The 12,298-nt window shown below is 50.0% G+C and overlaps 2 protein-coding genes across 2 annotated transcripts; both read right to left on the bottom strand.

The window, feature by feature from the left end:
* Positions 1-5,050: 5,050 nt before the first annotated feature.
* Positions 5,051-10,963, bottom strand: FPOAC1_004032 (uncharacterized protein; the record flags this gene model as incomplete). The annotated part of the gene is made up of 5 exons (XM_044848587.1): positions 5,051-5,141; positions 5,185-5,862; positions 5,913-7,738; positions 7,776-10,209; positions 10,422-10,963. The coding sequence occupies 5 exons, from the start codon at positions 10,961-10,963 to the stop codon at positions 5,051-5,053; spliced, it is 5,571 nt and encodes a 1,856-aa protein (XP_044707297.1).
* A 295-nt stretch (positions 10,964-11,258) lies between these two features.
* On the bottom strand, positions 11,259-12,122 carry FPOAC1_004031 (uncharacterized protein; the record flags this gene model as incomplete). Its single annotated transcript, XM_044848586.1, has 1 exon — positions 11,259-12,122. One exon carries the CDS (start codon positions 12,120-12,122, stop codon positions 11,259-11,261), a length of 864 nt encoding a protein of 287 aa, XP_044707296.1.
* Between the last annotated feature and the right edge of the window lie 176 nt (positions 12,123-12,298).

Genomic DNA, 12,298 nt, shown 5'->3' with positions numbered 1-12,298 from the left:
AGACCCCAAAGACTATCCTTGAAGCCGACTCTCAGCTTGAATATCTTGAAAAGAGAATCAAAAGGCATAAAAGTAGCTCTCCAGAGTCAATTCTAGAAGCATTGAGGTCTTCTTCCAAGGGAACAAAGATAGTTATGCATAAGGTTGCCTTATTAGAGGCCAGGGTCCAAGATCTTGAACAGGCAAATAAGATACTAAGCCGGCGGCGGAGGGCAAAAAGAACCCGGCTACAGAAAGGAGGGGTGATGACAGTAGAGGAAGGAAGGCAAGTAATTGATCAAACGGATGTTGATGCGCAGGCGGTGGCTGGACCATCGAGAAGTGGTGGTCAAGGAGGGCCTCCGCGAATGAAGGAAAGGCGCTGTGGAGCGTGCGGCAAGACAGGACATAATGCAAGGACCTGTCAGATACTTGTCGCTATGTCTATGGAAGAATATAGCGATTAATTTTACTTAATTAATAGTCTGTTGTGTTTTTATTGCTATTTCTATCTGAGATGTTGTGATGTTGTGTTGCACTCGCTTGTCTGTTGCACCCGCTTATCATGTACGTTATAGTTATATAAATAAGAAGAATTAAAAATAAATATATATTTTATTGGGAATTGATAGGGACGCATGATACTTTTACTACGGACGCATGACCTTACGGACGCATGACTTTTTAAGCACTTTAATTGGCCGAGCCCCGTATTTGTTAGTACACCTTAACCCTTCCTCTTTAATCAGTTGTTCCTCCTATAAACACTTATACATCAGCCAATCAGGACAATTCTGATGTTGTCATCAACACTGCAGATCATCCATCACCTTTGTAACCTAACCTCCTAATGAAGTTGACGCTGCATCATCATCAGATATCAATGCTTTAGCATCACAATGGTCTCTACGCGCCGCCAATCGTACAACTCCGAGTCTGAGTCGTTCAACACGGCAGAGCCGCCTCGAAAACGCGCTCGACTTAGCAGCCAACGCGTCCAGCTAAGCCGACAGCATAACTTTCGCCCGCCTCTTTTAACGAATCCACCGCCGCCCTATCAGCGTTATCCTGCCTCTCGAAATAACCGATGGACCTCTCCTACTAGCAGTGCACCTAGTGTTAGCGATTCTTATGGGTTTGGGGATACCGACGCTCTGGATAATATCTTTGCTGCAGTCCCTGATCGATTCTCAACCATACCATCGCCTCGTCGTTCCGGACCCGAGTCATCATTCGAGCTCCAATATAACCATGCAATAACCCTCCGCAATGACTTTCCTCGTGGAACAGATCGACGAAATATTTGTCAAGTACCTATTCCTGGACCAGAAACCGATCCCTTCCAAGGCTCTCCTCGTAGCTCGTTGGAAGTAACGCGGGTACCTATGGTACCTGAGGTAGAATTCCAGCGTGCCTTAGGGCTAGTCCGAGATATTATTGGTAATGAGCGACGAATAACAAGGCAATGCCTTAAGTTCTTCGATACTGTACGCAGCTGGCGGGAAAGATGGGGCTATTCTCCTTTAAATACTGATGAATACGGCTCGCCTCCGGCATACTCTCCTCGCGAAAGTCAGCACTCTTCAGTTCCTGTTCCCTCTTCACCTAATCTAATCGAAAGCTCCCCTTCGCAGCAATCCGAGTCCCCGCCTCCAGACGAAATACCGAATCCTCCAATCCCAGGTAACCCAGCCCCTACAGAGAACGCCCTTTATAAGAACATTCAACTCTTTGCAAAAGAGCATGGCTTTGGTATAGCAAAGTATAATAAGTACTCTTATAAGGGACGGCTGATACGGTATTCTATTCGATGTGATCGATACGGGGATCCTCAACCAAGTAGAGGCTCTGGTCTTCGTCAGAGGAAGTCACGAAAGTGTGGGTGTAAGTGGCTAGTTATTGCAGAGGCTCTTGAGGAGGGTAAATGGTTTCTCCGTCAACATCAGGATACAGAACATCACACCCATAATCATCCTCCAAGTGAGATATCATCGGCTCATCCATCTCATCGCCGCCTTACTTCCCCAGTTAAGGCAACTATCGAATCCACTAGCCGCCGAGTTGGCATTCGAGCGCGGGATATACGGGCTATCGTGGAAGAACAACATCCCGAGTCAATATTTACACAACGGGATATCTATAATGCTCGGGCTTTAGTGAGCCGAGAGAAGCTTGCAGGCTATTCACCTACTGCTGCCTTGCTTAAGCTTTTTGATGAGCAAAGAGTTCCTTATGTTGTGAAGTGGGCACCAGACGAGCCTGGCCGTCTTCTAGGCCTTGTCTGGACATTCCCCTATTGTATCCGGATGTGGAAGCGGTTCCCAGAGGTAATCAGCCTCGATAACACATATAATACCAACCGATTCAAGCTCCCACTCTTCCAAGTAACCGGGCAGACCTGTCTTGGCACAGTATTTAATGCTGCCTTTGGTCTTATTGATAATGAACGACGAGAGGGATTCCAGTTTCTTGCGGAAAGCGTTTCCACTCTTCTATCAGAGCACTCAATACGACAACCAGCTATCATTATCACGGACTTTGATGACTCAATGAAGGCTGCCTTAGACGACCAGTTTCCTGGGGTCCAGCAGCAGCTCTGCATTCATCATGTCAACTCCAACGTTCTTCTTCGGTCAAAGCAGAAGTGGGTTAAGAACCCAGAGAATAGCAGTAGCCCGGATATTAGTGAGGTAGATGAACCTACCGAACCCCAAGCTACTCTAACTCTGCATGACCGCGCACTTGTCTCAGCTGAATCCTCCTCTGAGGTTCCTCATACCTATCAGGGGGTCCTCCAGATGTGGAAGCAGGTTCTCTTTGCAGAGACCGAAGAAGTACATAAGAAAGCATGGATTGCTCTCTGTAAGGAGTTTGATAATCAACGCCCTATTCTGCGGTATCTTTTTAACACCTACATGCCAGTCCGTGCTCAATGGGCCCGTTGCTTTATTCGTAAATACCCAAACTACGGCATCCGTGTGACCTCAGGTACAGAGGCAAGCAATAACAACATCAAGAGCTACCTATTGAATGGGATGAGCCATCTTTACAAGTTGGTAGAAGCAATGCAGGACATGCTACATGATCAAGAGCGTGACTTTAAAGATGCTTGCGGGAACGACGAGGTTCTTCGAGATCGTGAGTTCCTTGGGTCAAGCTCTGACTACTTGGGCGAGCTCCGGTCCCTTGCATCATCAAAGTGTCTGAAGCTTATCAAGAGCCAATACCGACAGGCACGTAAGGCACTGCCTACTGGAAAGAATCCTAATCCTAGGCCCCTTGACCCATGTACAGATGAGTGCTCTGTCTCAACCGAACTCGGTATACCATGCTATCATACAATTCACTCACGTGTATGCTCTACGAAAGCTTTCACAAAGTGGGATATTCACCCTCGCTGGCGACTTCGTGAAACATCCTCTCGAGATCCATATCGAAAGATCCTTGACCCAAAGATTGCTACATCTCTTAGAGGGCGGCCAAAGAATACAAAGCAAGGAGTGCCAGCAGACCTTATACCTTCTACAATATCTCAAGAAAGCAGTCGGGCCTTAGCATCTCAGCCGCAAGCATCTCAGTCCCAAGCGCCTGGGTCCCAAAAGAGAAAGCGTGGCCGCCCACCCGGAAGCCGGAATAAGTCAACCCTAGAAAGGGAGAATAAGAGCCAAGAAACTATCGCTACTCAAGGGACCACAATGGGTGAAACTATTTACGTTGGGGCTGGGAATACTACAGGCGTTCGCGCAAGTGGACAGAGAATTCAGGCAAGTGTGCGAAGAACGAGAAGTCAGTGGGAGTTATTATAGGTAGATAAATATAACCTATATTAGAATTAAATTCGTAATCCCTCTGATATATCTTTTGTGTAAGACCAGACCTAGTAATAACCTCTTTTCTACAGTGGTAGTAGGATTGTTAGGTGGGATTGTTCCTTGCAGGGATTACAGAAGTACTAGTGGGGTAATATTTCTTTAACCAATTAAATTACTTAAAAAGTCATGCGTCCGTAAGGTCATGCGTCCGTAGTAAAAGTATCATGCGTCCCTATCAATTCCCATTTTATTATCTCTATATATATTAATATTAATAATTTAAAACCTTTATATATATAAATAATAATTATTAATACTATTAAATATATATATATTAATAATATAAATATAAATAACTAATATAATTAATATAAATAATATATGTCACAGCTCGAAGTCAGACCAACCTACCCTAGAGCCACAAGTGGATCAGATCACGTGGCGATAGCGTTATCGCCGTAACCTTAGTTAGACCGCCAGTCAGATCCTGAACGTAGCTCCTTGAGCTACGTCTTGTTAATAGAGCCTGACCTGCCTGCAGTGCCTATCCGTAGCAATAGAACCTATTACGCCCGAAGCGTTCCCTGTCCACCCGTACCGCCGGACTCAGCCCGTGACATACTATATATTTTAAAATAACTTCTTTTGCGGCTTTTTTATACTGCCTCCTCTCTATTTTCTCTTTTTTTCTTTTCTTTTCTTCTCTTTCTTACCTTTTTATATTATTTCTATCTTTTTAACAATTACAATACTTTATTACTACTTTAATATCTTTTATTTTTATTTATATCCTTTTTTATATCTTTATAACTGTATGGAAATATACTATAATATACCTTTTTTCCTTTTTTAATAACTATATAATTATATTTATTTATAATCTTATATAAATCCTGCTTTATTTATCCTTTTAAATCCTTTTATATTTATATTTAACTATAATTATTTTATCTTTATTATTATATATATAAAATCTTAAATACATAACCTATTTATTTCCTATATATAAATACTACTATTACTAATAAATATAAACTGCTTACCTTCTCTTTAACCCTTATGTATATCTTTCCCCCTAACCCTGATACACATCCCTCCCCTAACCATGATACACATCCCTCCCCCTAACCATGCAAACAACCTGCCGTACATGATATAATCCCACTCTGTTCCCTCCTCTATATCCCCCATCATCGTCGTAATCTCCCTCCTCCACCATGCCTCCTCCCGTGCACTCTGCCCTACCATGATCCTAAAAATCAATCCTCCACCGTACTGACACGCTCTCCCTTCTGCTCGGCGGAATAATCGCCCGTCGTCGCTTGCTGCCACCCATCTGTCACAAAACGCCTGCGGTATCCCGCAACCGAAACATGCCGAAAACGCCGCAAACCGCTTCTTTCCCATCATCTCTTCCTCCACTTGCCTTGCGCCTTGCTCTATCTTCCTCCACACCTCCTCCTCTCGATACGGGCATGCCTCCATCTCGTGCTCGTCCTCCTCTACTCCCAACACCTTGCATGCGGCGCAATGCCCTGCCCACTCTGCCAATATATCCTCCAACTCGGCCACCTCTCGGGCCTCTTCCATCACCTGCACTTTCCTTTCTGTCTCTGCCTGCCGTATGAACTGACGACTGCGCTGATAATCCTGCTCTTCTTCTTCTTGTCCTCCTCCTCCTTCTTCTTCTCTCCCTCCTCCTCCTCCTCCTCCTTCCTCTTCCTGCTCTACCATATCGTCTGCCCTCTCTTCTGCTGCAAACCGCAATTCAACCCCTGCATCGTCTACATCTCTTGCTCGCTGCTGTTCCCAACACACATCGCACATCTCCTCATCCTCTTCGCATCCGAACCGGTCGATATTGCCGTCCATCTCTCGATCCAACACTTCTCGTCGACATCGGTTCCCGTCTACAAACTCAATCACATCCTTATCCCAATCCCACTCCTGCCGCTGCTGCCACCCGTAACCCTCTTGCTTGTCCTCTTCTCCCTCTGTTGTTCCAACCACGACTGCCTGATGCAAACCACCGACTCGCTCTTCTGCCCATCCCGGCCCCCTCGTCCGCTCTCTTGCACAAAATCAACCATCTGCCGCGGCATCCCTGCATGCACCACCAACCGCACGTTCGGGTCGTCGACCCCCAACCCTAATGCGTTTGTCGCTGCCATCCATCCGCTTTCGCCTCCCCGGCTACTCATCCACTCTGCCACCCGCCTTGCCTTCTCGGCTGCGTCCCCCGCCCCCCCGCCCCTCGCCAATACCCTACACATCCTAATGCGTCTGCAATCATCTGCACTCGCTTGATTGTCCCCCCGTATACGATCACCTTGCCCTCGGTAGGTATGCTCTGCCGTCCATTCTTTCACCAACTTGCATATCCGTTCAATCATCACCTGATCATCTTCCTCGCTCTCCTCCTCCTGTTCCTGTTCCTGTTCTGTCTCTTGAACACTAAACTCTGCCTCGCTCTCTCTGCTGATCATAACAATACCATTTGAATTCGCCCTGCTCCTCTTGATAACACCATTTGAATTCGCCCTGCTCCTCTTGATAACACCATCTAAATTCGCCCTGCTCCTCTTGATAACACCATCTAAATTCGCCCTGATCCTCTTCCGGCCTGAATTCCCCTGCCTCCTTTGAATCCGGCCGGATCGGTATGCTGCTATGTCCTCTCTCGTGTCGTCAATCACCTCTACCCTGTACGCGATATTCTTCCGCCCTGTCGCTTCGCGAAACATCCTTACCCTCTCCGGCACGAACCGCATAACCCTGAACAACGCCATCTCGTCCTTCGGCTTCAACGTTGCCGTCAAACAAATCACGGGTACGCCGAAATCCTGCAATGTCTCCCCTATCCGCATCATCATCGGTCGGAACCCCTTGCTGCACTGCAAAACCGTGTGGCACTCATCCACCACGACCCGGTCCAACCTTTGCTGCCCGTGCATCCGCTCGACAAACGTTCTGAATCCCTTGCTGACGGCTGACTCGGGCGTCACAAACACCAACGATGCCGCTCTCTGTATCACCCCTCGACTTCTCCATACGTATGCCTCGATCCCCAACTTGGAACAACGCACCGCCATGTCGTCCTGCAACGCTACCAACGGCGTCACCACTACCGTCACCCCATCCGGTGTGCAATATGCTGGCAACATGAACGTCAAACTCTTGCCGCCACCCGTCGGTGCGATCTGCACGATGGGCCACTCGCCTCGCGCCACGGCCCGGATGACCGATTCCTGCTGCCCCCTGAACGCTGCCGTCGCCCCCATCATCTGCTTCAACTGCCCTTGCATGTCCACTCTGTGCAACCGGCCGAACCTGTTGCGCCTCGTCATCTCCCGCTCTTCGTCGAACGGGTAACGGGGACGCTTCGTGCCCAACTGCTCTACACGGTCCTCGGCCCCAAACCCGAAAAACCGATGCCACTGCATGCTTACCTTGCGGAACCCGTCCCGCCTGTTCATCGTGCTTAAATCTCCCTGCCCGAACAACCGGGCGTATATCAACCCGGCTATGTGTGAACCGTGCCCGGCCTGCAAATCGTGGATGCTGTCCACCAAACTATCCTCACCACCGTCATCGTCGTCATCGCCACCGCCGCCTGCGTCGATCTCGCCGAACGCCTTGTTTAAATACCGGTTGCTGATGGCGATGGCCATATGCCTCCACATGCTGATGTTGATCTGTTTACCGGAAAACATGTTGCTGTATCGTTGCATTGCCCTTCTTGCCCGGTCGTTCCCCCATTTGGCCTCGCGGAACCACTGCATGAATACGGCCTCTTCTTCCCTCTCCCCTAACAACCCCAAACTCTCCTGGCCTACTGCTTTTCCTTTTCTATCTTCCCTCTTGCATGCTTTTTTCTCCTCCTCCTCCTCCTCCTCCTCCTCCTCCTCCTCTTCCCCTCTTCCCCTCTTCCCCTCTTCCTCCTTTTCCTTCGCCATCCATCTCCTTCCCTCCCTCCTTGCTGACAATCTCGTCGGCCCATAAAAATGCACTCCGGCGCCTCTTCTCCTGCTGCTGCTTCATGCCAACCTGGACTGTGTGCCAAAACGGCAAAACGATCCACATGTACCACACCAACAACTCACCTACCTCGCGTGGCAAATACCGGTGGATGACCTTGACCTTGCCTGACTGCCGGAATCCCTTGTGGTACATCGTGACGAAACAAACCATGCCGTCGTGGATGAATATGTTGCGCACTCCGCCGTTCATCGTGTTCCACATCCGTATCCCCAAAATCTCGGTGGACCGTGCCGGCTGGCCTCCCAACATGTGCATCGCGACGAACAACTGTGACCTGAATTCCTCTATCAAACGGCTGTACCGTCGGATTGCCTCTTCTCGGTACGGGCACGCCTCATTGTGCGGCTTGGCGATCCATGCCTCCATCTTGGCCTTGCTTGCTGCAACTTGCTTTTGCACCCACCTGTCGCCCTTGATGACCCAACTCTGGTTGGCTTCATCCTGTAAAAATGAATGCTCCAACGCGCTTTCGCCATGCCTATCCTCGATCCTGGACCACGGAATGGCGGGCAATATGTTCTGCGGCGGTGGCCATATTGTATTATCGCTGCTGTTACCGTTATTGCTGTTGTTGTTGCTGCTGTCATTGTTATTGGCGCTGTCATTGTCATCCTCATCCTCATGATCGTTCCTGTTGCTGCCGTCATTCCTCCTCTTCTCTCTCCCCTTCACCTCCCTTTTCCTAATGGCGCCGCCGGTTGCCAATTGCACTAACGTCTGCCGTGCATCCCCGATTAATGCATGCAACATGTCGGATATCTCGCTCATCTTGATCTTGACCCTGTTGCATGAAATCTGATCGCCATGCCACTCGATCATCTCGGAACCGGGCATCGAATACCGAATGTGCATGCCGTATGTTCGCGTGTTGATGATCCAATTCATCGGCGACGGCTCGATATCCTCTCCCTCGGGGATGCGGATCATGAACCGCCGCACCTTGCGTCGCACGATCCTGAATAATCCCTCGGCCTCCTCCTCGGCCTGACGGATGGTTGCGTATTGGGCCAACTGGTCAATCTGTGCTTGACGCTCCAACATGGACTGGTACAACACTAAATACCTCGCCACTTTGATGACGGCTGGATAAATTGACGTGTAATTCTCCACGGGCTTCCATCCGCCGCCCTCGTCTAACCCCATAACGGCCAACGCGCTGATGACGATGCTCTCGTAATGGTTGCCGCTCTTCAATGGATGGTCGAAAAACTGCACCATGGCGTCCAAGCAACTCCGCTGCAAACGATCGGCTGTGTACCGACCTGCCCTGTCGGCTCCCGTGACGACCTGCCTGATGCCGTTGTCGAATGCTTTCCACAACTCTTCTTGCTGTATTGTCATCTTATACGGCGGACGTGGGTCGGATGGGCCATAACGGCGGCTGACCGCATCATCATCATACGCGGACCTATTGCTGTTACTGTCGGTATCGGTATCGCTGTCGCTGTCGCTGCTGCTGCTGCTGCTTCCGCCGTTACTGAATCTCTCATTGTCGTAACCATCTTCTGCATCCCATTCGTCGTATCGCTTCCAAATGCACAACAACTGCTTCCACCATGACTTGTATCGCACCCATGCATCGGGTTCCATCAATCCCTGGAACGGCTTTGTCGTCGTCATATGCGCTTCTTTACGTGCAATCTCAAACAACTCGGCCGTGCCTGGGTAACACTGGCGGGCCGTCGCCTGATACGCGGCATCCATGACGCTTTCCAACACTTCCCACATCCTCTGCAACACCGGCTCGTCATCGCTGATCGGCTCCAACAATGTCCTCAACCGGTCGATGCGGATACCCTCCAAATGGCGGGGCCAACCGCATCGACCCAACCACTGATGGGCCTCATTCTTGTCGTCTATATCCTGGACGCGACGGCCGCTGGCTTCATCCTCAAACGCCTTCCTGCCTTCCTCCTGGACCATGTTGAAAAACGCGACGTTGGCCTCGTGATCGGCATCACCCTCACCGTCGGTGGCCTCCTCCTGTGTCGCTCTTTCATCGTTGCGGCCAACCTCAAACCAACGCTTGCCGTGCCCCCAATTGCATACCTGCTGGCATTGTACGTGGTCTCTCCACGGCACGGCCAACATTGCATCTTGTTCGTCGGGCACGGCTTGCTGCTGTCCGCCTCTCTTGCGACGGCTGACCCAACCGTGCTCGGTCCGGCCATGCTTCTGCATCTGCTGTTTATCCCGTACTACGTATTGGCAATGGCTGCATCCTAATCCATCGTCTCGTGGGGCTTGGATGTACGGGTTGATCTGGATGGTTGGCGGCGGCAATATCCAATTCTTCAAATCGTCCTGATTCTTGGCTATACCTGGAATGGCTGCCACCTTTTGCGCAATGCGCTTCGTTTCCTGTCGGGTCTTTGTGCTGTGCTTAACTTTTATATGATGTACAATCTCGCTGGCCACAAACCCAATGCGGCATTGTGTACAAAATGCAAACGGGTATTCGGGCAAATAAATAAACGGCTCCATGACGGTTATAAATGTATGCTGAATAACCGGATATGAATCGCACGGTATTTTATCTGGGTGTAAATTTGGCTGGATTGATATCCTGTTATGCTCCAATCGTCTAACTCCGCCTCGAAATCTGCCGCGTCCTCTGCTTCCTTCATTACCCGTGCTACCTGCTCCATCTCTGCCCACTGAATTGACCTTTTGCTCCTCTCATAATCTGCCTCAACTGCTGCTGCTGCCCTCGCCAACTCCTCTTCCTCTTCACTCTGTATGCTGACCCATGATGTACCTCTCCTTGATACTTGTGCTTCCATCCGCAATGCACGCTCCCTACACACATCGCAACGCTCTTCTTCACCTACTTCACACCCTACCCGTCCCATAAACCCATCCATCTCGCGGTCTAAAACCTCACGCCGGCACTCCTTGCCTTCTACAAACTCCACAACGTCTTCCTCCCACTCATACGCCTGCTTGCTGACCGCACCCTCCTCACTGACACCATTGTCCCCGCCTCGATCTCTCTCCTCTCTCCTCTTTGTCCAAATCTCCTGCTGTTCTTTCATCCATGAACTCTGCACTACGACAACGGACTCGCTCCTCTTTCCATCCCGCCCCCCTCGACCGCTTTCCTGGACAAAATCTCGTAATCTGCGCGGCATTCCCGCATGAACTACTAACCTGACGTCCGGCACATCAACCCCTAATCCCAATGCGTTTGTCGCGACGATCCAACCGGACTTTCCCCCAACACTTGTTCTCCACTCCTCCATCCATCTTGCTTTATCCTCCGCACTTCCCGCCTTGTTCCAATACCCAACACAATCTAATGATGCTGCGATCTTCTTCACCCTCTCGATTGTGCCTCCATATATAACCACTTTTCCCTCATTGTGATTTACTTCTGTCCACGTCTTTACAACTTCACAAACACGCTCTATAACCTCATCCTCCTCTTCACCTTTGTTGTTCTTTTGCTGCTGATCCATTCTGCTTCCATCGTCTTGCCCCTTCCTGCGCCGATCGCTGACCACCACTGCGGCGGCCTACTCCTTCCCCCTCCCTATCCTCAATGATCTCCACCCGGTACTCAATATTCCGCCGTGTCGTTCGTTCTCGGAATAAACGCACGCGTTCGGCTTCAAACCCTAACTGTGCATATAACAACCGCTCTTCTGTCCTCTTCAATGTCGCCGTTAAACAAATGACCTGTAACCCGAACTCCTGTAATGCTGACCCCAACTGCCCAATCCGCGGCCGGAATGTTTTCGTCCACTCCAATGCCGTGTGACACTCATCCACCATGACCCGGTCTAACTTTTCCTGCCCATGCATTCTCTCCACGAATGATCGGAACCCTTTCGTCACGGCCGATTCCGGCGTCACGAACACCAATGATGCACCCCGTTGCACTCCCCGGCTCTTCCACACATATCCGTCAATCCCCATCTTTCTGCACCGCTCCTCCATGTCGTTCTCTAATGCCACTAACGGCGTCACCACAATTGTCATGCCGTCCGGCGTGCAAAACGCCGGCAACATGAATGTCAAACTCTTGCCACCTCCGGTCGGCGTTATCTGCACAATCGGCCCATCCCCGCGCACCACGGTTCGGATTACGGCCTCCTGCAACCCTCGAAACTCGGCTGACTCGCCCATCATCTGCTTTAACTGCCCTCTCATATCGGCCCTATGCAATCGCTCGAACCGCCGCCTCCGTATCTCTTCTCGCTCTATTTCAAACTCTATCTGACCTCGCTTCAATCCCATCCCGCCACTGCGCTCTACGCGGTCTTCGGCCCTAAACCCAAAAAAACGCATGCTATCTCATGCTGACTTTTTGAAACTCATCCCTCCCCCTAACCATTACATATATCCCTCCCCCTGACCATCACATACATCCCTCCCCCTAACCATTACATATATCCCTCCCCCTGACCATCACATACATCCCTCCCCTAACCATCACCCCCTCTAAACATTTACCCCTAACTATT

Source organism: Fusarium poae, chromosome 2 (genome assembly GCF_019609905.1).
Source record: "Fusarium poae strain DAOMC 252244 chromosome 2, whole genome shotgun sequence".
NCBI classification, from domain to species: domain Eukaryota; kingdom Fungi; phylum Ascomycota; class Sordariomycetes; order Hypocreales; family Nectriaceae; genus Fusarium; species Fusarium poae.
Note: the sequence above shows the minus strand (reverse complement) of the source record. Positions and strands in the feature narration are given on the sequence as shown.